We start from the raw sequence: 27,630 nt of genomic DNA, 5'->3' as shown, positions 1-27,630 counted from the left end.
TAAACAAGCATATTACCGAACATTCACGGATGCAATTGAACGAACACGACCTTTGTTCGTTCAGTTAATTAATCGAACAATATTTCTTGTTCATGTTCACTCATTTATTAAACGAAAGAGCATAAACGAACCTCATCACCAACTTAAACATGCATGGTTAGTTAAAAAAACAAAGTACATCTCCAAATAAAACATAATGTCTTTTAAGTTTGATTAAACTCTTGCTGATACTAAATGATAGAAACCAGAAAGATACATTAAAAGCAGGCATGTTGATAAACAGAACCAGGTGAAGACGCCAGAAAGAGTGTTGTCATATTGGTACCATTTATCGCCAATTACCTTCTGTATTAATGCTTGAGTTCCACCACCTCCAATTATTACGCCTGACAAAAAGAAAAATGATCATCAACATAATACTTGTCTAATCAATCAGCCAACAGGGGGGGGGGGAACTGAAAACAATTGTTTTGCATTAGTGTATCACCGTTAATGGATGTCATCAAGACCTATGGTGTCAAAATGATGAAATTGTTTTTAGACTAAAAACCTCTACATCTCTACTCGCATATACAAATAAATAAAGAGTTGAGATAAGTTACCTAGAGATGAGAGATGTAATCAGTTAAGCGAAGCATATCTTCATTCAGTGAGCGGTATCAGCATGCACCCAATTCTTGTCCTCTCTTCCTCGAAGTTGTTCTTGAGGCTAAACAAGGACGGACTGTACATTAGGCCTCCCAAAAAACTAGCATCGAGGGCTATGGCCTCGATGCTGTTTGCATGAAGATCATACATAAACAACTTCTTGCAATCAAAATTGATGACAAGTTTGTCATCAAAACTACATATCACCTTCACCTTTGGACTGGCATGATGAGGACCAGAAATATGGTGACTATCCACTGTCACCTCAACCTTTTTCCAAGACTCCATGGTTTCGTGCTCGTTTAGTACCCAAACGGAGATCTTGAAGAAGAGCGTGCCATTGTGAGAGACAAGGGTGACGAATGAAAGGCACAAGAGATCACTGATCACTCCTAAAGATGGTGAGGCTGCCACAGGAAAAAGCTCTTCGGGAATGGTAATAGGCAGTGCTCGAAAAGTCTCTGAATTCAGGTCAAAGGTACATATACCGAAGTTCCCATTTTGGCGCGTTAACCAATTCAAAGTGTTTTTCAGGTTTACAGCACTTTGCTCACATATTCCAAAATCATCGGTGAGACCACCAATGGCTCTCCATGCACCCGTGCCAATTGAGCGGTGACTTCAGACGGTTGGTTCGTCACCAGAATTTTAAGTTGTCTACTCGTGTTATCATAACCGAAACCATAAGACGTAAGGCAAGCCTTATCAGCAAAATTGCCTACAAATCCGCCTGAAGAGACTAGGGCTTTAGGAAGACTAAGCACCTGATGGGTTATCTGCACTCATGAGCCTGATAGGTGGGCTCAGCCCAATAAAATCTGTTGACATTATTAGACGATAACAAGATGAATTTGAAGCGTACAGACGGACTGTTGGAAATCTTTTCTTTCCAAACAGGGGTAACCTTTTTGCATGGGATTTTATTGGGAGCTTCAGCATAATTGAATCGACAATGCTTTCGGGCAAAGGAAATAGTGGAGCTGTTCGTGGCGGTGGCGGTGGCGGCCTCATGCGTGATTGTAGGGTTAGGTTGGGTAGATATTCAGGCAGGCAGAGAGAGAATCTAGGGCTGGTTGAATTTTGTAAGACGTGAAGAGACTTTCTTTATTATTGTGTGTATATATATGTTGTTATTATGTTATGGTATATTGGTATCTATTTTGGTTTGTCTTAATTTATTATTATTATTATTATGAAATATATATCATCATTAGTTTTATAAGTCCTCCATTTTAAAAAATAAAAACCTTTATTGCAACGGACTAAATGCATTTACTATATTTTTTAAACCTTTCTCTCTAAAATAGAATAGGATACGGGCGTTCATCGAATCAGATAACGAATTTTCAAGTTAATTGAATCCAATAATTCGAATAATTTATGTTTTTGCTGGTATTCGTATTGGATTCGTATTCGTTTATAAGTTGGATTATTCGATTCATATTTGTATTATATCCTATATTCGAAATTCGTTTCTATTCGTAGTTGAAACTCGAATTCGAATAAATTCGATTTGATTCAAGTTCACTTATGTCAAAAACTTCGAAAACCATAATCATCATTGTAAAACACGCAAATATAAGTTTAAAGTATCTACAATACTACAAGATAATAAGTTCAAAATTAAAGTATTGGCAAAATTAAGAAATTTCAGTTTGGGTTATTGGGTTTAATTATTATGTTTTGGAAATTTATTATTTATGGATTCGACCTAAATTAATAAATTCAATATATATATTAATATATTATATAATTTGAATCCAAATCGAATCGAGTAAAGAAATGAATTCGTATTTGATTTGTATACGATTACTATACTCGAATTCGAATCGAATTTCAAATGTTTCAAATTCGAATCAAATTCTGAACACCCCTAGAATAAGGCTGTTTAAATAGCCAACGACTCGCTTGACAAAAACTTGGTTCATTTTTATTTAAAAAAGATAGAAAGTTCGACAGCTGTGTTTTTTTTTTAAAAGGTCAGGCTTGTTTTGTAGATTTCTTTCGGTCAAAAATCAAGATAGAATACGCTTGTGATCTTTCCTTGATAGAATGTATTATGAATAGTTTTATGGTTTTACTAAGATCAAAACTTTAAGTTTTTGATTATTACCCATATGATAGCAAATCACCGGTAATGGATAGGAAATTGATATGGTAAATCAAAACTTTAAAATCAAAACTTTAAGTTTTTGATAGTTTAACAATCGGTTTCAGATACTGATTCACCACCAAAAACAAACCGTCGGGCTACGATCTTTAACCGAAGATACAGATTCACCACTTCGAATAAGAAACGTATCTAAAAAACACCACTCGAGATGCCAAACTCGAGCTAGCATAGACAAAATCATTTTTACTCAAAATCCATTAAGATAAAATCAACTCAAAACTTTTCATTAAACATAAACTCATCTCCTTCAATTAGTGTTGTCGAGATACATGTAAAAAAATAGTCAACTACCACTAACCCACTTCCTAGATACTTGGAAAACTAGATACGAAAGTAATACCTACAAAACAAGAAGTACAACTTAGAAAAACCACAAACTGCATGAACATATATAAAATTAGTAGAATTAGTTGCGACGGGGTTTTGATGTTCATTAAGAACCGATTTGGTCCGAATGGTTTTTCTGGTGGTGAGGAACATATTAATGTGAACTCGTTGCACGTTATCATTATTTTTAACATCCTTATCCAAAATACTGAAACAATAGACACTTATCAAAGAAACATAGAACATGTACGCCCATAAGATGTAAATTCAAACATGTAATGATTAGAAAAAGTCATGAACATAGCAAAACCTATGAGTAGAGATACAGTAAATTTATTGTGTACATAACATAAAATGCAAGATGTATATGTACTACTACTCGCATCGGCAAACTTCTCAGCCAAGATTAGGAACACAGGGTTTCAAAGAAGAGCTCTGTAGGTGGGTGGTGGCAAGCGACCCTCTTTCTCACCATCAAGGTCTCTATTCACAACTATTTAGCATTTACATCAAAATAAGAATTCAAAGACAAGTGGAGGGTAAGTGTGTGGTCTTTCGGATCCAAGTCTTCGTCTCTTGCAATCAACCTCCTCGGGTGGGCTTCAAGTATGTGGTCCTTTAGATCGCTCCTTGTCTACAGCTCTCTGTAAATTTTCACATTATAAAATTTGCTCAATAAAACTGAAAACTGAAATAATGAGTGTAGTGACTCAAACCAGAGCATAGCCAACAAATAGCGTCACTTGTCTATGTCGTTAAGACCCATAGTCCTAGCAAATACATCCCTCAAACGGTTGCCTCCTGAAATATATATAAAGGATCATCTTATTAGCTTCATTTGGAAGACATCCATAAACATTAAATGAATATATGATCATCATACCCTCAAAGTTAACAAATCTACTAAACTTTATTTTCATCAGGAAGTCGTCCTTGAACTCGCGGCTCGTGATTATCCCGAAGCAATTTTTAGGTTATCGCATAGAACATGAAAATCAAAACATAGTCAAACATTGTTTCAAAAAATTCATTATGGAACTCAAATGATAAAAAAAAAAAAAAAAAGCTTCACAAAGTAAACAAAACTAGCCTCCCTTCCCGGATGGAAAGGAATAGCAGGGCCTTGAGTAACTTCAACAGCAACAACACCAGCCTACTCCAACAAAGATTTAAGTTTATTAGCACCATAAAGCTAATCCAAAGTAAGAAAAGTAGTTGCAACTTACCTGATATAAATCAGATCATGAGATGATGGGAAATTGTTCAGCCGTAAGCCTCATGATGGACCACCGGTTTTGGTATTCACATGATAAGTAACAGCAAAGTGCCATCTGTACCACATCATGACATTGGGACATGAATATGTTTAGTTCAAAGTAAGTGGTGTTTGGTTATATACTACGCCCAAAAAAAAGACTTTTGATCATAGCAAAGGTTTTGGGCAAACTAACTATTATCTATCTATGTGACAGTTAATTAAGCCAAATGTATCATCTAATTCACCAGTTATCCAATCCATTTCACCACCTAAATGCAGTTCACATACTTCTTGCATGTCAATAGGAGCCTCAGGAGGTTGCAAAATCTGGGCTGTAAGAACATGAAAAAGTTAGAATTATTGTGTGTTTTTATTTTATGCTACAAAAGTCCAATAACAATAGTGACACCATGCGAGTGTGCAAAGTGCATAACCAACCCGAAGTCTTGGGCGGTAAAACACCAACTCACAATCGCGGTCCATTGCTGCCACAGACGGCCGTCGGAAATAGTAGATTGAAAAAGGTTTTGCTACTGACGACCAGCAACCACAACAGACTATCACCAGCACCAATACCCCACCGTCACCAAGGGTTCGAATCAGAACAGTGGCAACGATAAGCACGACCTAAGGTTCCCAAATTGAACCCAACAATAATAAATTCACCCATCGGACCACTGCACCACCGCCACCTAAAGTTCCCAAATGGTAGATGATCGATTAAACAGAGGACCTACACTCAAATCACCAGGTGATGCACAATTTCACCCATAATTGTATATATATTCAATTCAATTACCACAATCAAATAATCAAACAGTAAGATCCAACAATTACATGATATAAGCAATGCATGTAACATATTGGAGATTAACTCAGACTATTAAATAGATAATAAATGGTGTAAATTAACAGTTATAGGTTCTACAAATCAAGCGTTCTATACAATTTAGCAACAAATCACCATAATCTGTAAAACTGCCCAGGCCTGTTAGGTTAGCAAAAACCCATCTTCGCACTTTTAAACGCATTAAACGTGTACTTAAACGTAAGCTTATGCAAATATTGAATCAACCACATTATTTGACCAAACTAAACTGATTTAGATAATATTAGTTTTCATCTAAGTTAATGGTTTTACCAGCCACATCATGAAAAATTAGGCTTCTAAAAGAACCGAACAACCACGAACGGTATTTTATTTTATTTTTTTTGGGAATGAGGTTTCTAACTATTTCAGCAACTACACTTTCAGGTCTTGTAATAGGGTGTCGAAAGGCAACAGATTCTTCAGACGCATCGCCCCTATGGTCAATAATCTCCTGCTGCGAATATGAGTTTTAGAACAACTGAAACTGAACCTTGTATGCTTGTCTTTTTTAACCTTTTTTTAAATTTTATATTTCAATTTTCGTTATTTATACCAGCATTTTCAACTTTGTACATTGATCAAATGATGCACCAGCTGTCTATAACCGAGCTTTGAACATCATAACCAAGCTTTGAAACGAAATATTTCAGTTCGAAGATTCATAATTGAGCTCGGAACACCATTTTGAACCAAACCAAAGGAAAAAAATAATTAAAAAATACATTCGTCGATTAACCAAACCCGACCCATACCCGATGGCTAACCAACCATTCGGTTATGGTTAAGCAGTATTTTATAACCGAACCGTGGCTATTGTTATGGCTATGGCTAAGCCCCCATAACTAAACAGAACCGACCTTGCAAACCTCTATTGTTATTAACACTGTTTTGGGTGAAGAAACATATTTATTTCATTTTCAAACTGACATTTTTGTTGGATTCAATATCACAAGTTTAACCTAATCCTATGTTGAAATAGCTTTGTTTCGGTAAGCTGTTGTCTGTTAATTTCTGTATTTGTTATTTACAGGGACGTCCAAAAGGTGTTACACCAAAGTTCAGCTTGGTGTTTATAGTTTCATGTCAATTCAAGTTTTAGCGTTAACAAATGAGCATTTTCGCATTCGTTTGTTTTCGATTGTTAATAGTATAAATGAACGGTTCACGGACATAAACAAACAAACAAAACTGACATAAATCCAGTCAAAAGAGATGTGATGAACAAAGTGTTTGGCCTAAAGAGTTTGAAAACCTAGCCTAACTTATAATGGGCCCCAAAAGTTTAAATGAATACTTTAACAAGCGTAAACGAACAAACTTGAACAACCGTAAAGTACAAAAATAAATAAATGTAAATGAATGGACATAAACGAATTTAAATGAACGAACGAGACATGCACAAGCATCGGATCAAAACAGGTAACCATCGGATCATAACGGGTCTGTATTTAAACACATATTTTTCCATATAAAGTTGACCCGTTAGGGCTGACTAGCAATAGCCATGTCTTTCGATTTTCAAACATTTTTTTAACCTTGACTTTGAGGTTTGACCAAACCTTAACTGATCCGTTTACAACTAAGAAGTTGCCAGGCTGCTGAAGTACAACCCGACTGTTGTGAACTAACACGAAAGCATGCGGAAAAAGTCAAACCAGCAACCAAGCCTGTAAATGTCACGGCTAACAATCTGTTCACTGTTACCGTTTGCTACCTTTGCACCAAACTTTGAGATCTGATTTAGGCTTACATTACGACCTTTACAGAGTGCGGTTATGCGCATACATGTAACGCGTTGGGTCGATAAAGAGCCGAGGTCATTTAGATGGACATAGTGGTCATTTTACACCTTTAAGATGGACATAGTGGTCATTTTACACCTTTAAGCCACTTTTCGAATTAAAAACACATCAGTTAAGATTTGTACCAGAGGGGTATTTTTGGTATATTCTCAAAACATGGCAAAATCTCCTTCTGCGAATCTGAGTTTTAGAACAACTTTAACCCAAAGTCCCCCACCTAACCGGTGTTTATAGTTTCGGGTTTCAATTCAAGTTTTAGCATTAACAAAGTGAACATCTTCGTGTTTGTTTGTTTTTGGTCATTAACGGTATAAATGAACGGTTCGCGGACGTAAAAACACAAACAAAACTGAGAGAAATCCAGTCAAAAGAGATGTGATGAAAAAAAAAATATTTAGTGGAGTGACCTTTATTAGTATTAAATGATTAAAATATATATCTTTAAAATATAAAGAAGTGAACAAAGGTATATGTATGTGGCACACCCGAACCCGAGACCCGTTTTGACGGGTCATTGGTCAATTATTTCTTGAGTTCGACATTGAAACAAAATTGAACATTTTTTATTGCAGTTGTAAGTCAAAGACATGGCTGAGGGATAGTGGATATTGCTCTTTATTGTTATGGTTAATACCTTCAATTATCTATGCATTTTTTAATTCAACTATACAACCTCTAAAATGTTCTTCAAACAAATGTTTATATAAGAATACAACATTTGATGCGTTAAGGAAAGACACTCAACCAAAAAAAATTAAATAAGTGTATACTGCTTTTTAAATTATTTCCTTTTCGCCTAATATTGTTGTCTAAAATGACAACTCTTGGTATCGTAAACTATACGGAATCCAAATTTTACTATCAAAAATGCCGGTAACAAAACGACCCCGCTGCTAACTGAATCACAATTGTGTCACACTCTTACTAGTATATATATATATATATATATATATATATATATATATATATATTCTGTCCCTGAGAAATACTAAGATCAAATTAAATAAGTTGGACTCCAATATATGAACTTATATAAAAAAAATATGGACCTCTAAAATATATATTAAAAAGGTTATAACGTAAAAGAAAATAAATTTTTTCCCGTATCGTATCATGATATTTTTTACATACTAGTAAATTCCAAAAGAAAAGAATCAGCTTATTTAAATAAATTAACAAATACACAACTAAAATATAAGTGAAATGTCCAAGTAAAAGAAAGACTCGGTTCAAATTTTTGTTTTATTATTATTCAATATTTTACATTTATTTAAAAAAAAAACTAGCGATTTATTGCTAGTGGAAATCATACACACACGAACTTTAAAGGTCTGTTTGGTAAAAAGTAATTTAATAGAAGGGGAATGGAATGAATAAGGGAATAAAATGTATCATTATCATTCTTTTAACTTGTTTGGTTAATCTATGAGAATGAATTGAATTATTACTTTATTTTATTTGGTAGGAAAAAGAACTCACATAAATAAAATATAAATGACAAAGACACATACCTCAAAAATAAATAAAATTAACGAAAAAAAATGGCAATGGCGACGGTGGTGGCGGCGATGTGGTTAGGTGGTGACAATGGTGGAGACGACGATGGTGGTGATACGTGGCGGCGGTCATGTGGTGGTGGTGGGCCGACGTTGATGGTGGCGGTGGTGGTCAGGTGAGAGCAGTGGTAGTCAAGTGGTGATGGTGGCGACGGTTGTGATGGCGATGATTGGGGACCTTTAGTCGCGGTCCGTTAAAAACAAATACTCCTTTAATTGAGACCGTCACCAGCCAAGTTTATAGTTAAGACTGTTATTTGTCAATATGACATAGTTAAGATTATTTGAAGGCAATATTCTTTAATAATATTATTAATATTGTTGTGTATGTACTTTCTATCTACCCTCAATTTTTTATTTTTTGGAAATATAAACTTCATTCCGTTACTATTGATATATTTAACCAAATTTTAGGTAGCGTTTGGTATGTAAAAATATGAGAGGGAATAAAAAAGACGTGTTTGGTTGGTCAATGAAATAGAATCAACTATCACGCAAGGAATCGCATTCCACCAAAACAATTCTCCCCCCCCCCCCACCCGCTTCTTTTTTTTTTCCATTTCATTTCATTCCCCTTTCACCCTACTCTCTAGACAGCACAACCTGATAACTACCACCACCACAACTGGACCATCACCACCACCACCTGACCGCCGCCGCATGAATGCCACCATCATAGCCGCCATCACTTCACTACCACATCGTCGTCGTCACCACCACCACCTGCGTAACTGCCATCATAACCACCACCACCCGACTGCCACCACCGTTGTCACCACCTAATCAACCGCCATCACAAGTAACGGATTTTAACTCCGTTAGTGATTTGCTGACGTGGACCTTCTTCTCCGGCCGCGTCATGCCAAAAACCTCCAACTCGCCCCAATTCTCCCAATATCGTTACACCGTCTCCCTCCCTCTTCAAAACACATCGGAAATTAGAAAATGAAATATATTTCATATTCTTCTATGGTCGATTCCTAAATACTAAACCTGATCTTATTTTTAAAAAAATGAAATCAATGTTACACGATTTACGAAATAAACATAAAAAGAAACCCAACTTTGTTAACCACTTTGTTATTAAGTTCCATTTTATATACGTAGCATACAAGTGGAATATACAAGTGAACACTTTATAATGATATCTCACCCATGTTGAACAATTCCATTGAAAGATTAAACTGGTAAAAAGACATGACAGATCAACCCAATGAAGCGATCAAAAAACACAAGTAAACAACAATAAATTATGTTAAATCAAACACTCACTTTCAATCTCTTAGAAGGTTCAATAGCATGACACTCTTGACAAGTGGACACAAGCCACCCTAAAAACCTCCGACATATCCCCTTCCTAACAACCTTTTCCCGCTTCTTTTTACTCCCTTTCCTTTTATTCGAATTCCGCCGGTTCAAAACCGGAACCGGCAAAATAAACTGCCATCTTTGAGAATGCCCGTAAGTGTTACAATAACTTCGATTTGGCCATTCCTTCGTCGACTTGACGGTTGATAGTTTTCGCCTAGACGAAGCTTCGCTAATGCTTGTTCGTGTGCTGCTACAACTGCTGCTGCTGGTGGTACTGCTGCTGTTGGTGCTGCTACTACGAGACGACATTAACGAGCCCTTGCTGCTGATGCTGCTTGTTCGGCTCAAGATTACGGATCTTGGAATGGTGAAGTTGGTTGGTTGATCAGGGAATGCGTGAAGAAGAAGTTTGCCATTGGAGAATAGTTGATCGGCTAGCTCGGATTCGAATTGCGAGTTATGTGATATGGATGGAAATGTGAAGATATCGCCAGCGGAAGTAGGCTTCTGCTGGCGATAAGTTTCCATGCGGAATTGGAATTGGAGTTGAAATTGGATTGAAGAGTTTGAATGGATTTATAATAGGTATGAATTATGGGGGATTGGGAGTAATGGGGATTGGGGCCAGTTTGGTGTTTTGAGTTTCCCCCTAAAGAGGATTCGTTTTTATGAATTTGGTGGCTTTTGGATAACGTTATGTTATTCATCCTTTTGAGGTGTTTAATTAACAATGATATAATTACAAATGCGTTTGCGGCATTACAAAGGCGGTGTGAGTAACCGAGACTTGAGGATGGACATTGCATCGGCTTTGCAATCATTGGTTTTTTGTTATATTAGACTTGTTAGTTGTGTAGTTGGATTAAAGTGTATTAGATTGTAACATGTCTATAATACTATAATGCATTTCTATCTATGCTATACAATTTAAACCCTTTGACTACTACAACTTAATTTTAGTACCTACCATGAGTCCATGAGTAGGTTTGTCTAGTGAGATACTTTTGATTTGTTTGGAATGAAGGTGCTTATCTAAATGAGGTCTATTCAAGGTTATAGACAAGTAACTTAGCTTTAGCAACATTTCACTCATGGGTGGTCCTAAATTTGTTGAAGACAAGTAATGGCTATTTATTTGTCTTAGAGCCTTGGACGTTGGCTTTTGCAACAATTCACTCATGGGTGGTCCTGTATTTGTTGAAAATAACCAATGGCTTAGACCCTGGCTTTTGCAACATTTTACTCATGTGTGGTCCTATAGTTATTCAAAATGGGGGGGGGGGGGGGGGGGGGGGGGGTGTTGTCATATACTTGAAAGCATTTAAATTTCTTTTAGTAATTATTTAGTTTTGATGTTGGGTTTACATTGTATTTTAAAGACGTTTATGGTTTACATTGTATTTACTTTATTTCCTTAGCAAACTAGCAAAGTGGGATGAAAATTATAAGCATTTTCATTTATACAAAATTTGCCTCATTGATGTGGTATGGCAAATCTTTTAATTTTTATCTTACTTGAAACGGGATGATAAGTTATAGATTTATTAAAGGAAAATTGGTTTTAAATAATCACAACTATCACCTAATGGCAAATAACATGCCCAATTTTGCACTTGGCTGGTAGCGGTCCTAACTAAAGGGGTATTTGTTTTTAACGGGCCGCGACTAACGAATGTTAACCCCGTTAGTGATTTGCTGACGTGGACCTTCTTATCCGGCCGAAAATCTGCCGGAAACCTGCAACTCGCCTCCATTTTCCCTAATATCGTTACACCGTCTCTCTCTCTCTATATCTTTCCCCTCATACGAAACCTAACCGACGTGTCGCCGTTGTTGTCTCCGGCGAAGTCCACCCTCGTCAATCGTGCGCCATTCGAGGTAATTGACACTTCATTCGACTCGTTTTGACTCCCTTAACAAAAGCCCTATGCTTATTTTGTAGATCGTGTAACATTGATTTCGAATTTTTTAAAATAAGATCGGGTTTGGTATCTAGGGATTGGCCATGGAAGAAGATGTAATGTACTTCATTTTCAAATTTCTTATGTGTTTTGAAAAGGGAGGGAGACGGTGTGATGATATTAGGGAGAATAGAGACGAGTTGCAGGTTTCCGGCTGGAGAAGAAGGTCCATGTCAGCAAATCACTAACAGGGTTAACATCCGTTAGTCGCGGCCCGTTAAAAACAAATACCTCTTTAGTTAGGACCGTCACCAGGCAGGTGCAAAGTTGAGCCTGTTATTTGCCAATAGGTGATAGTTATGATTATTTAAAACCAATTTTCCTTTATTAAAAGGAACTTATTACAAGATTTACTTTTTCTAAGAAAAGAGAGGATTTAAAATTAAAGTTAATGCCCAAATACATATAACAATATTCATGATGGAGTGATGGACCATTCCTTTTGAGAAGCACCTGGGAGGCTTTTAAGCTTAAAGGTCTTAACAAATAGTTAATGCCATGATGTGTTAACACTAATCAAAAAGCATTTCTTTTAAGTCATTTACTCTCTTTGATAATATCATTCTATGTTGTATGAACATTTAAGAAAAATAACGTCTGCTTCAACACATCTAAAGAACACTAAATGCAGTTGAGATAATCTAAAACACCATCCAAATATTTAAACCTTAATTCAATTTATCCATTTTTAAGAATTATATGATACAACTGTTAAATCCTATAATAGTAGCCATGATCATAACTCATAAGGATCATATGGAACTCATCCTTTAAGACTACTCCTTATGGTATTGACCAGGTCATTGAGTGATGAGCAAAGAGCCATTCAATGTGGAACACTTGGAAATCATTAATGTCACAAAGTTCCTTTTGAGTGTTTAAAGTTTGCCTTACTTATTTAGTTTCCCATCTTTTCTTATTTAGTACTTGAGTGGGCTTCTAGTCCAACCATTTTAGTCCACCTCATTTTGCTGTTTACATTTAACTAGCTTTTTTTTACCCGGAGTGTTGCACCTGAGTGTTGGTAAAACCCGGTCGTTACGACTGTGAGCCGACGCAAGTTCGGTCGATATATGTGACATTCGTTACTGTATAGCCATTAGTAAAATTTGAAAATTAATTTGTCAAATTAATATATAATATAACAAAATATTAGAAACTGTTTATTTGGTCGACAAACCCGGACGATTGTAAAACCCAAGTGTCGTGGGTGTTGTGGGTCCCGGGCATTGAGGCAATAACTCGACACGAATCCAATCGGTTTTAATTACATTCGTTACAGTACCTACTAAAAAACAAAATATATATATATATATGTATGTATATATATAAAACAACGGCCAATTTGGGAAGGGGGGGGGTATCGGAAGGTAAACTTGCATGCTTGTAAAACCCGAGTGTTGTCGGTCACGAGCGTTGAGGCGGCAAGTCTGCGCGAATTCGGTCGGTTTCTTTCAGGTTTGTTATGGTACCGGAACTAAAACAACAAAAAAATTGACGTTTGTTCATTTTTCATTACGCTCATTAAGGCAACCGAACTAAAAAAATATTTAACAACAAATACGATGCTGAAAAGTGGCCCAATAGACCACTTATGACATCAAAGTTCTAATTTATATATATTTACATTTAATGGTAGCTATCGACCATTACCGATATATAGTTTTGAGTTTTATATTTTTTTTTCATTATATCTTTGAAAAATGGATAAACAGATTAAACAATCCAAATTATGTAAAAACTAGAAAGAATGCATCAACTCGTGAACATAATTAAATATATATAAACTGACAATATTAAAAATATGGAAATTTGTTTAAAAAGAAAACTAAGAGCATTCTTATCCAACCCCTTATTTTGTGTGAGGGACGTTTTTATAATTTAGAGAGTGATTCAAAGTGTTGTGAGTGAAGAGTTTTTATATTTTAGAAAAAATAACGATTTTTCTGTATATTTGAAAAAATATTGTTCATCCCCTATAATTTTTTAATATATTTTGAGAGTGGTTCTGAGTGAAGGAAAGAGAAAAAATAATAATAAAAGGTATAAAAAGTATTATTTAATTGAAATGAAGAGAAAAAATGTAGTGAGTTTTAATGTAATTTTTTATTTAAAGATAAGGGGTAGGATGAGAATCCTCTAACAGCCAATATTAAAAATATGGAAATTTATTCTAAAAAAATGGTATATTTATTCACTTGACACAATCATATTTTAATACTTGGTTTTATCGTCCGTATTACGAGGGTTGTTTTAGTTTTCATTTCTAATATTATATATTTTGGATTTTAATTTTATTTATTATATGAAAGTTAATAATACTTAAGGTTTGATGATGAAAGAGTTTCACAAATAAATGAAATGTTATAAACCGTTTAAAAGTTATCTGGGTTTGGGGAAACCCATGACCAGCTTATTTTTTTATTATAAAATTGTTTCTTAATTATAAATAATATTTTTTTTTAAAAAAATCGGATATTATTTTTTAGTATATCTCTATTTTATATGATTCTCATATTAAATATTTGGTAAGATTAATTTTTAATTTAATAAGATGTTATAAATTGTTTAAAGACTATCTGGGTTTGGTGACACCTATACCCGTGAATTCAGGTCAATGCATGAGAAACCTCCCCTTTATAAATAAAGCAAGCTAATGGCTTGAGAGGATTAAAGAACAACCAGAGAGTTTTAAAAGTATCATTTATATATATTTAAGATAAGATATTCATTCGCACACTTATAGCGTGACTTTAACAAACTTGAAATCAATATCATAAATGTCTTAAAATCTAACTAATATATAAAAGCAATACATGTTTTCCATATGTCATTCAAATAAAAGCAATAATTTTCATTTATATATATTCCACCTAATTAACTAATTTTTTAATTACCACTCCGTCAATTTAATACATTTTTATGTTAAATCATATGACAATTAATGCATTTATTAATATTTAATATTTATTAATTACCTCAAATAAAACAATTATGACTTTCTTAGAATTATATTATTAACAATTTCTAATTATCTCAAGTTAGTTATTACATAAGAAATAATAACTGGTTTCCACATTTTGATCAATTTGCTTAATTCTTTTACAGAAGTATTATGAGTTTACGGGTCAAAAGTGCATAATCTAATATTAAAACAAGATGATTTTTTCACATGGTATCATTCTAGTGCTTCTACATAATATGTCATGTAAATGTCATGTGAGCAGCTTCATATTTTATTATCTCTTTTTATAAACACTATATGGGACACGAACACTTTTAGTTATGCTATAATCCGTGACTCAGTTTTTTATTTTTTTAATCACCCGTGTATCATACGGGCTCTATCCTAGTAAATAATTATTACAGCAACTTAAGAATATCTTTAGGGAAATGAATTCTTATGTTGAAATTTATAAGGGATTTTAGAACGGTAATTTGTTTTTAAAATTATTGTAATGGTAATTTTATAACAGCAAAATTTCAACAAAACAACACGGAGCCTTTGCATCATTTGATCAAAACTTGAATGTCATACTTGTCAAGTGCCAATTCCAAACAGGGAGACAACTCAAAATCCTAACAATGCCATTGTCTCCCATTTAGTTTAATGGTAGGAGACCCTTTTGGGACCTTATACATCACAAGGATTATGTGGCAGTCCTTTTTGACCAACTTACCTACCATTAATACATATCAATGATACCATACTTAACTTGTATCACACTACTTGGTACGTACTTATAACTTTTTACATCTATAATGAAAATTAATGAACTTTTCTATACTTCTTTTGAAATGCATTCTGACAGTGTTGCTAATCAAGTATCAGTATATATATGTGAGTCAAAATGTAAGCACGTTAACTGTTTAATGTATTTAATAATAGAAATGCAATTACGCTTTTATCTTACTTATGACCTACTAGTCTACTGATATGGTTCTTGTGTATTCAAATGTGTAATACTGGATTCACGTCTTAGCAAAAGTTGGGTTTGGTGGATTTAAGGTGGAATAAAACTTGTAAAGAAATTAATTATGCATTCATCTCAAAATGACATATGGAAAGTTGTTTTCCGCAACCTTCAAAATTTGTTTCATTGGGTTTTGGTTTTGATGTTTGATTCGTTGAAAATAAAAATAGATTTTCATATGCAAGGAAACAAAAATAAACATGTATATAAAGTTTTTTTTTAATAGATGCAAAATGATACGGTATTACACACCAGAAACACACCAATAAGGCAATAAGGTGATCCATGTTTAATGCCACACCGCCACACGCGCCTCAATTGTATCAATCTTCTGTTACTTGTTGATATCTACAAGAAAATGCAAATCCTTTATTGTATAAACGATCACTGACGCTATACTATTAACTTTTTTATATCACACTAAAATTACATGATGAGTCAAACTCTGGCTATCACTTTCAAAGTAGATGAGCAAAACAATGGGGACATCCACGCCACTAGCATTCCATTTACAACAAGTGTTACATAGTATTGTAGTTACAATACCCAAAAACAACAGTTATTCCTATCTCATTTGAAAACGTTGTATTTATTTTTTTCTTATAGGGAACAATGTCCAACGTCGATGTTGATATATCGATTTAATTATTGGAAATACGTCCACCGTACCATATGCAGCAAGAGAAGACGTCCACTGCATGTCTGTATCCAAATACATTGACGAGGATAACAACTTGATCAAAACATATAGCACAACAACTTTAGTTGGGGCCACGAATAAAAGGATGGCGTTCATGAAGGGGAGGCAGTTGATGAGGCTGGTGAAAGGCTTGCTAGGATCACATTTGACGAATGGAAAATGAATCTATGAGGGAACACTTAATTCTTTGTCACATCTACAACATCAATGTCATCAGTATATATATTGTAACATCTTGTTTTTAAATCTATAACATTTTCATATTTAGACTAGCTTTCATGTTGTTGTTATACACTTTTGGGTTGTCACTGATAATGATTTAGAGGGTGATTCCGGTCATGCCATGTTAGAAGAAAACTCTGTTGATATGATTATACATTGCTGTCGTCCGTTGCCCATCCCATAGTTGAAGAACATGAATTGGGCAATGTTTGACTAGGAGCTAAATGTAGATGATATACTTATTTCTGAAAGAACAGATAAGAACTTGTTTACTGCTCGGATAGTGCACCTAAAAACCCCTAATGATCCTTCCGCGATGGTAAATTCAAATATTAATTATGTCTAACCTTGAAGATATGATGTTGGTGTCTAAAGAAAATGGATCAAGATTTCTCTTATTGAATATTATCTCTTTTAACTTTATAGACATGCATGGTACCCCTACCCAACGATAGATGGTTTTTGTTTCACTGTGTTTGGTTAAAAAAAAAATTTTAATCGCAGTATGAATTACCCACAATACCCGAGTGAATAATTTTGAGACAATATATCAACAATCCATACTTATTTTGACGCGCTTCAGGCATGACTTACCCATAAACACCATCAAGCTAGGAGGAAACCAGACCACCACTTTAAAAAAACCATTGAGTTGGGTTTCGAACCTGAGAACATATGATCCAAAGCACCCTATGTGCTTGGTTTAGATGAATAGGAAAAAGGAACTCAAAGGTGTTTTAACAAGTCAACAGTTGTCTATCTCAAGGTTTAGTAAGGGTGTGCAAGAAAATCCTACTTCAAAACCAAACCAAACCAAACCTGAATTATCCTAAATTCTAACCCTAGGATATCTGAAACCACATGCAACTACAATAGGGGTCACATCATGCGTTTTTAATTTTATATCTTGTAGGTATCTATGGTAGTGGTCAAAACGTTTATGAATTCAGACGAAATACACAATTTGAAAAGTTATATTAAATTTAACCGCACAATCTTGCATTCAGTATTTTGTTTATCGTTTCGGTAATGGTCGCTGAGCATTTGCATCGCTCAATTTAAAGGTACAACATCATCATTTTTATAAAAACGTAAAAATGCATAAGTAATCTATAAAATGCTCTCTTATTTGGGACATACGAATTAAAAAAATTTAAACAAATTAAAACTGAAAACCTAAGACCTTCACAGCAATCTTGATCAAGTTAACACCATCGTTAATGATCCTTCAATTGTATCCGCCAGGGCGACCTCTCACATCTTCACAACTACTGTCCGTGGATTCAATGCCATGATTCATATCGGGGTCCTTGCTTGGTTTAGACGTTCCCGTCCCCGTCCCTGTCCCCGTTCCAGTACCCGTTCCTGCTCCCATACCTGTGCCCGTGCCTGTCGCTCGATCTTTAAGCTTCTCACTACCTTCTTTGGCCGCACCCAATACATTATCCATTGTTTGCTTTGCCTTCTCTCCTGCACATTCACATCCACGCTGCAAAAACATCATTTATTAGTTAATTAATTACTACATCTTTCATGCTTGATTGGTATCAGTTATTGGTTGATTCTGCTAGGTTGTGAAGGCTTTGGGTTAGAAGCACAAAAAGGGGGTGGTTTTATTATTGTTTTAAGCTCATGTTTTATGTTTCTTGCAACCAAACCAAAGTTATTAACTCTTGTTTTATCTCTATTGCATGTAACTGCTATCTTTGCACTTGATCGGATAAAGAGAAACACTACATAGGTTTCATACCGAAACCAAGCCACGTTATATTGCTGTGTTCTTTTTACTTGCAGTCCTACATGATATTGGTTTGTGCGTGCGTTTGTTTGTTTCCGTTGCGTACCACTTTGACCTAACATCATTGACCTAGCCTAGATCCCTTACAGGGCTCGACGGCTGTCTAGGGCCCATTTTCAGGCGGCAGCCTGAATTTTCTTTTTAAAAAAAAATGATATATGTTTGAAAAGAATTATCTATAATATATATAAACGAAAACCCTAAAATTCTATATGTCGCGATGTGGTCACTCCCCCCTTTTATGGAAGCCACCAGATTTCTTGATTTTTAAATTGAGGTCTCTCATTAATTTAACCCAAATTCATGGGTATGAGTCTTACCAAAACCAGATAGCTCTTAAACGGGTTATAACATCTCATTAAATTAAAAATTAATCTTATCAATTATTTGATATGAAAATCCTATAAATAGGGATATACTAAAATTTAATAGCCAAAATTTAAAAAGAAAAATATATTATTTATAACTAATAAACAGTTTTATAGTAAAAAAACATAATCGGGTCACGGGTCACCAAATCCAAATAGCTTTTAAACTGGTTATAACATATCATTTATTTATGAAACCCTTTCATCATCGAACTCTAACCCTAAGTATATTATTAACTTTCTTACAATAAAAAAATTAAAATCCAAAAAATAAATATTAAAAAACTAAAAATGTAAAACAACCATTCTCTCAAGCTATCAGGTTGCTTTATTTGTAAATGAAGGCTTCTCATGCATTTGACCCGAGTTCACGGGTAAAGGTCTCACCAAACCCAGCTAGCTCTTAAACGGATATAACCTCATCAAATATTTGATATGAAAATCTTATAAAATAGGAATATACTAAAATTAATATCTTATTTTATTTTAAAAAAGATATTATTTATAATTAATAAACAATTTTATAATAAAGAAAATAAACAGGTAATGGGTATCACCAAACCCATAAGCTTTTAAACCGGATTATAACATATAATTTATTTGTGAAACCATTTTATCATCAAACCTCAAGTATATTAATTATTAACCTTCTTACAATAAACAAAATTAAAATTCTAATATATATATAAATATTAAAAACAAATAACATAAAACACCCCGTATTAAGAGACTATAAGTTACTCAGAAGTTCAAATATAAACAAAATAATGGAATTGGGCATTCAAAGCTCTAGCTAAGATTAGTCATAAATTGGGCCTAACAGTCTATTTAATTGATAAATTGGGCCTAAGTTAAAGCAGCTCTAACTAATTGATATTTGATAAATGATCCGGCTAAGTGGCCCTCGTCCTGAAAAAACAGTTATACAAGGCCCGCTTTTCATACTCGTCCTAGGCACTCAAAATATCATACACAGACCTGCCTAACATATTCATCGTATGCGTACCTCGGGATGGGTGGAAACGGAGGAGAAGCAACCGCCTAAAGAGGCGTTACCGGAGCGAGCGGGTATGGTGGCTTGAAGGAGTGCATGCCGACGAATAGCACTTGCTATCATTGCTGTTTTCGTTGAATACATGATTTCGTCCAACACCTTGCAAATACATATATAACGAAAAGAAGGAGGGTAATCTGTTTATAGCATATGAGTGGGGTGGCATATCTGTCGACCGACTCATACTAGAATTTGGACACCTAGCCTCGGTTCATATGAGATGGATGGTGTGTCAGATTTATCGGTTAGTTGTCAGTTAAGTTTTGACATCACATCCCTCATTTTTCTTAATTTAGAAAGAGACCTTTTATCAATTTATAAATGGACTCGTTAACGTATCACTATAAATTTATCATATCATATCTTCTCTTGTTAGTTTTTTTTTAGTCTAAGTTGTTTCCTGATAATATAGGGGTGTGCTATTAATCGAATTAACTTATTCATAATTAAACTAACCAATGAAATTGAATTATATATATAGTTATCATAGAGTGTGATTTGAAACTGACCATTAGATCAAAGTCCATGATTTTATATTAACCGTCTGATAAGATTGAATATTAACCGTCCGATAAGAAGATTGAATATTGACCGTTTGATAAGGATTAAAAACCAACTCTTTTCCACACGTGTTCATCTGTGTTCATATCTCTTTCATTAATTAATTCGAATAGTTCCTTCTCAGCAACTCCTTTCCCCCAAATTATATTACATAAAAACCCTAATTTCTGGTACAATTTGAGAAATAGCGAAAACCCTATATATGTTTATCTGTTTTAGTATCAGGTAGTCAATTCCAACATTATTTAAATTTTAAACTCATCTCTCTACACTTTTCAGTTCTTAAAATAAGTTGTTGATTTTTAGGGTTTATGCTTCTTCAGTAAGGGCTTTTATGGATGCATATATATATTAGTAATAGCCTTATGTATCCATCAGATTATATTATAAAAATATCACCCATCCATCCCACTACCTAAATCCCCTTTACTCAGTTTCAGAACATGGTAGGGTAAATAAGGAACACATATCTTTGCTTTTTAGTTTTGATCATCAACAGTCACAATCAGATAACAAGTGTTTTGGTGTGAAATTTTGTAGTGTAATTCCTAAATGCCTATTTTATGCCCACCACGTGTCTGATAAAAGCTCTATGAGAATTGTGGGTAACGTAATTCAAGAAATTTAGAAACACACAGACACAACATACTATACCATTGGTATATTATTATCTATATTTAAGGAAACTGAAGGCATGCTGTTTTTGCAAATTATAACTGACATGTGACTTGTAACAGAGAAAGAAAAAGCCAATATCTTGAGGAGTCATTTGAAGCATGTAAATCACATTCGGTTCATGCTACTAATAACAAACCGTAGCCCGTGGAGATTTTTCTATTATGCCATGATTTTGAACTAAGGACTTGTGATTATTATTAAATATACTATTGACCTTTGACCTATTTACTACTTATTTGATAGGTGGAATAATCAGTTTGTTGCTGAACCTTTGATGGTGCTCCACTGCTAATTTGAAAGCTACAATAAGATGGACAAGTTGGTTCGAGATGCTCATAAATCTCGGGTAGAATCTTATTAATTTTATACAAGATTTGAAAGTTTGGTTACCATGTATGGTTAAAAATTCAATTTTTTTTTTAATATTTGCAGCCGATAATGTTAAGTTTTGTGGCAAGCACTTTGGGTTCAGCTAATCGGGATTCGGGACAAATATTTACCTTATATGGTTTCTTCTGTTGGTGAGGTAAATTACTTTTCTGTTAACTTTATTTTAATATTTTGTTTATTATTTTCTTTCTTAATCATAGTAAATATAATAATTGCAGTTTTTAAGGATGTTTATAATTAAAAGGAAGATGCTCTTCATTATAATGTTCATGCATGTTTCTTACATATATTTTTCTTTCTAAATCATAGTAAATATAATAATTGTACCGGGTTACGCATCCAACGCCGCGTTACACGTGTGTCAGCAGTTCAGCACCGGTTACACGTTCAATAATTTGCTATGTGTGTCGCCGAGTTAAGCGTACCGCCTTTGATTAATGCATTTATGCATTCCTTTTGTTGGGGGTCACTGCAGTAAAATGAATTGGATTTGGTGCTTAACACAAATGAGTATCGTCAGCTTGCATTACAGCTATCTTTTCTGCAGGAATTTCCTAAGCTACCCTTTGAGTTCTTAGGTAAGCGGATGATTAAAGGTTACATTGATTTGATGATCAGGTGTGTCAATACAAGTTGCTAACTGCTAATCTAGATTCTGGCCTTAGTTTTATTTTAATACTTAATAATGTTACTTTCTCTTTTTTTTACAGATTTATCTAAAAGGGAATAAAAGGGAATATGAGGATAACTAAAGTCGGGTGATGTAATTAAAGTAAAAGGGTAAACCATTTAACTAAGCTTATGTACCCACCACCCGTTAATCTAACAAATATTACACATATAAACCTATTTATTTAAGAAAGAGTCACGACAGCCAGGTTTATAAGATTTAATGAACTATTTAACTACATTACCCTCTAAAATTAAAGAAAGTTCATTGTAGATGCATGCCAACTCTATTATGCTTGAGCAAAATGTACTAATGCGCTTTTGTTATTGTTGCTGTTTTGCTAGATCTTACATTAAATATATGACCAAGACTTGCAAACTGTTTGGATTAACAGCATTGGTGGAGGTTTGTAATCTTTTTTTTGATTTATAACTGTTCAAAAATTTATACTAAAACAATAACTAATTATTTTTTGGGGAGTTTGTTTTGTTCTTAGGTGCACGATGAGAATGAAATGGATCATATTCCTCCTGAAATTTACATGTTTCAACTAATTTGTATCAATAACTGTAACCTTGCCGGTAAGCAAGTTTCAAGATTCAGCACTCCAAAACCTGCCAAGCCTTTTTTGAAGAGTATTATATGTTGTTTTCAACAATTTTAAGGCCATGAATGCAGAAATGCTTGAGGATGATATTAGTAATACAAAACTTTAATGCATTTTAGGATGTTTTCTGAGGTTTTTGCACATGTGGATAATCCGGTTTGGAATATATTAAAGTGTATGTGTGGGTTGCAACAATATGAAATCAGGTTTTTCATAGAAAGGTATGTTTCGGGTAATGATTTTTTTCTTTTTTTTTTTTTTGGTAATACAATTGACAAGAAAGCTCTTAAAACTGTTGAAGAAGAAGACCCATTTCTTTAAAATGATCCATTTTTTTTAGTTGGGTGTAAGAAAGTTTTGTAACTCGATTTAAAGTTCACTTATTAAATACTTGAAAGCCGAGCTTTTACACATGTTATTTTGGTTTATAATGCAAAGAACGATGGTTATGCTATTATAACACTCAAATTTCCGTCCACCGGACGGGTATAAAACTAGTTGTACCAGAAACCGATGGGTTGGTTACGGTTAACAAAGTTCGTATTATCAAAACTGAACCAATTATATGTTTTTTTTTTAATATTATAGACTACATGTATTATTTTAATGTTATGTTAATATACTTAATTACTTTTATTTATATATATATATATATATATATATAGATGCAAATGTGTAATAACTATTTATAAAAAGCTTAAAGATCAAACTTTCATGCCCAAATAATTCTCAAATGTATAGTTATATATTCTAAGCTAGACCCAAATTTACTGTTGACCGATCCATAATCAACTTAATTTAACCTTTGAAACTGATTAACCAAAACTTTCATAACCAATCGATTATGGTTATGGTTATGGTTATCCATTAACCGATATCTCAATTATGGTTAATGTTTTAGGCCACAACAACCCAAATCAACCTATGTACGCCCCTAAATAGTTTAATTTTGAGCAATAGTTGGCCATTTTTATTTTTTAACCATTAATTGACCATTCTATTTTTATTAAAAAAAAAACAATTTGTATTCAGACCTTATGTGAAGAAGATGGAGTTTAGGGACCCCCCACCCTAACCATATAAAGGGTATCGGGTTTTCTTTGATATATCGCTTTATATTAATCACGGCATATAATAATTATATAAAAGAAGAAAAACTTAAGGAGCATTCATTATTTCATTATCTTTAAAATCACCTATATGAAAACTACTATTAGCGACTATGACTTTCATAACTGGAACCTCGTTGAGAAACGTATTCTAATATAACCCTCCTCTTAAAACACTCAAATGACAATTCGTAAACCTGTAATTTTTCAACATACTACATGTATTTTTTCTGGAATCTATAAGATACAGGTTGTTTGACGAAGAGACGACTTCTAATTCTGATACACATGTCGATAAAACTAACAACAAGCAAAGGATGAATCTGAAATAACTAGCCATGGCGTTGATAAATAGGAAGATTGTACAAGAGCTTATATAGGGATTTAATGATAAGGACACATAAAAATATTAATAGATTGTAAATCATTTATTGTTAGGTGAATGGATTGCAAATTTAATGTTCATTAAATGTTACAACAAGAACATATATAAAGATTACTTGCAACTTACCCGCACGTTACAACGGGATTTTATGCGTGTTTTATTTTGTTTTTTATTTTTTTTATTTTTTTACAGAAATGGGACCTCATCAAATATTTATAAATTTAAGAAACAAATCGAACTAAAATAAAAGGAAGCATTAACACTTCTTAAGCCAAACTCCAATAAGTGTCAGTTTTCCAGCACCATCTAGCACAAATACCTACATAACCTACGTTGCACGACGGATAATAACCAGTGTCGCATCTATTCTAACATGTGTAAGCCTACTTTTATCATTGTGCACAGTAAAATTTATGTCATTAGATAATGATTAAAATATAGAGGGGCGCACAATTTCCAACTTAAATAGCTATGACTTGACCAAAATAATAAAATTTAAATAAGGTTTAAAATTTTTTTTAAAAAATAAGATAAAACAAAAATAAATTAACCACTAAAACATGTATGATTCATTATAAATTATTAATATGAATTGTATGTAGTAATTACTTCAAAGTATGGCTAGTGACAAAGACTATTTTATCTTCAGCTGCTTATTTATGATGAATCATGTTCAAGTTTCAATACTTATCTATCTTTTTTGTGTTACAGACTTTGATATTCGTTCACCTTTTCCTTAGTTGTGTTAAATGATAAGATAGAAAGTTATGGTAGTTTTTCTGTTAGTGGTGTGGTGTTATAAGGTAGACCTTAGTAACTGTTTTTGTTCTAGCATGTTGATGGTCACCTGAAGCTTCATCTGTGTTCATTTAACTATATTCATGCTTGTTTGTTTTCATTCAGTTATGTTCGTTATGTTCAGTGGTGGAGCCAGAAAATTTTTCCTGTGGGTTCGACATTTTTTGGTGCTCGGTATTTTTCTGGCGCCAAAGTTTGTGCTTGCATGATAAAGAGGAAAAAATCGGTGCTCGGCATTTTTCGGTGCTCGTATGAGCAAAAGACGCAACATTTTAGTGGGTTTGGTCATGATAAAGAAGATATAGATATTGGTCATTCTATTGGATTTAGGAATTATAGAGTGGATGTAGACATTGATGAAAGTGGGTTTGGGAATGATAAAGAGGATATAGAGATTGATAAAGAGGGGGTGGTGGAAGTGAGGTTGATGGTGATCAAGTGGATAGGGTTGATAATGAGCGCAATGGTGGAATTGAGGATGATGATGATACTATATTGTGGATGGAGAGAATAACATGATAGACCCTGAAGTGGACATGAGTGATTATAGGATGAATTTTGATACAGGTGTTGAAGATGGGGATGATTTAGAAACTGCCCAGCCACTAGATTTTAAGGATGTAATAGACAATCACAAGTTTCTGAGTAGGTTAGAATCAGAGGAGAATGAGACCAACACAAGGAAACACGTTGCACGGTATAAGAAGATTTAATGAAAACCTGTCAAACTTTTATCTTGGCCAAGTATTTGGAACAAAAGAAGATGCTAAGAAGCTGATCAGAAAGCATGCAGTTGAAACTAGAAGGTTAATTAAAATTAAACAAGATGATCACATAAGAGTAAGAGTGGTTTGTACTGGTTCTAAGCCAGACTTTGAGATTGATGACTATGGGGTGCATGTTGTTAGCCAACAGAAATCTAAACACAAAAAAGACAAAGGAAAAGGAAAAGGGGCTATTGATAAAAAGAAGGGGGCTGATAAGGAAAAAGGAAAGGGGCTAGTGGCAACAAAAAGACAAAGGGAAAGTGGCTAGTGGGAACAAGACCCGAAATAAATGTTGGTGGCAGGGGCAAAAGGACAAATTCACATCTTTATCAATGTCCACAGGTCATGTTACTTTCCAAAGTAAAAGATTCTCAAACTTGGGTGGTTAGGACATTAAATACCAACCACACATACATTCAATCAAGGAATATATATGCGTGCACATCTACTTTTCTATCTAAACAAATGTTAGAACAGATTGAAGAGAACCTTAACATCCCTGTTAAAGCAGTTCAAGATCAATTTTGAAGGAAGTATGGTGTTGGTATTCATAAGATGAAAGCATACAGGGCTAAGATGACAACAAAGAAAAAAGTTGAAGGGGACTACATGGAATAGTATTCTTTGCTTAAGGAGTATGCTGATGAGTTGCTTGATAAAAATCCATGTAGCACTATTAAGATTAAGGTTGAAGTACCATCAGATCATGAAGCTACAACCAGACAGTTCAAAAGGATATATGTTTGTTTGGCTGCTTTAAAACAGGGGTTTAAAGCATTAAACAAGGATTTGCTTGGTCTAGATGGTGCATTTATGAAAGGCACCTTTCCAGGTCAAATGCTTACTGAAGTGGGTCTTGATAGCAACAATGGAATCAATCATGTTTGTTATGCAGTTGTGGAGGCAAAAAGTCTTAGCTCATGGACTTGATTCTTAGAGCTTATGGCAGAAGATCTGGAAATAAAAGCAATTCATGGTTTACTTTCATGAGAGACAGGAAAAAGGTAAGGAATTCAAGTTCACTTGCTATTTGTCATTATGTTATCTTTTAACCTTTGTTTATGTTGAACATGGGCTTCTTCAAGACATTCAAAGTTTGTTTCCATGTGCTAAGCATAAATACTGTCTTAGGCACATCTATGAGAATATGAAGCTTGCAGGATTTAGCAGTATGCTTTACAAAAACATGTCATACAATTGTGCTACCTCAACAACAAAACCTGAGTTTGTGACTGCAATGAATGAGTTAAAGGCATTCAATAAGGAAGCACACTTGTGGTTGTTAAAAATAGCACCTCAATCCTGGTCCAGGTCACACTACTCTGGTTGGTATTTAAAGGCTTTAACATTATTTGGTATGCATGTGATACTTAATAGGCTGTCTGCTTATTATCTTGTATAATCCTTTTACAGGAAGGGCAGTTTCTAATGTAATGATTAACAATATGTTTGAGGTTTACAATGGCAAGATTGTGGAAGGCAGGGACAAACCCATCATATCTGCAGTTAAGTATGTAAGGGAGTATTTAATGAGAATGATTGTGATTATGCTTGGTATTATTAATAAAAGTGAAGACTTGCTAACACCTAGTGCCACACATTGTTTGAAGCAATCCAGAAACAGGCAAATCATTACAGTGTG

General features: G+C 34.1%; 1 protein-coding gene across 1 annotated transcript; it reads right to left on the bottom strand.

Moving 5' to 3' along the window:
• Positions 1-17,906: 17,906 nt before the first annotated feature.
• Positions 17,907-20,089, bottom strand: LOC143531808 (uncharacterized). Its single transcript, XM_077027021.1, has 2 exons — positions 19,976-20,089; positions 17,907-18,292 (listed from the first exon to the last, which is right to left on the bottom strand). The coding sequence occupies exons 1-2, from the start codon at positions 20,084-20,086 to the stop codon at positions 18,032-18,034; spliced, it is 372 nt and encodes a 123-aa protein (XP_076883136.1). The 5' UTR covers positions 20,087-20,089; the 3' UTR covers positions 17,907-18,031.
• Positions 20,090-27,630: the final 7,541 nt, after the last annotated feature.

The sequence above is a fragment of the Bidens hawaiensis genome, unplaced genomic scaffold, assembly GCF_021521415.1.
Source record: "Bidens hawaiensis isolate Kalapana, Puna unplaced genomic scaffold, B.hawaiensis_p1.1 tig00009253_1, whole genome shotgun sequence".
Taxonomy (NCBI): Eukaryota; Viridiplantae; Streptophyta; class Magnoliopsida; order Asterales; family Asteraceae; genus Bidens; species Bidens hawaiensis.
Note: the sequence above shows the minus strand (reverse complement) of the source record. Positions and strands in the feature narration are given on the sequence as shown.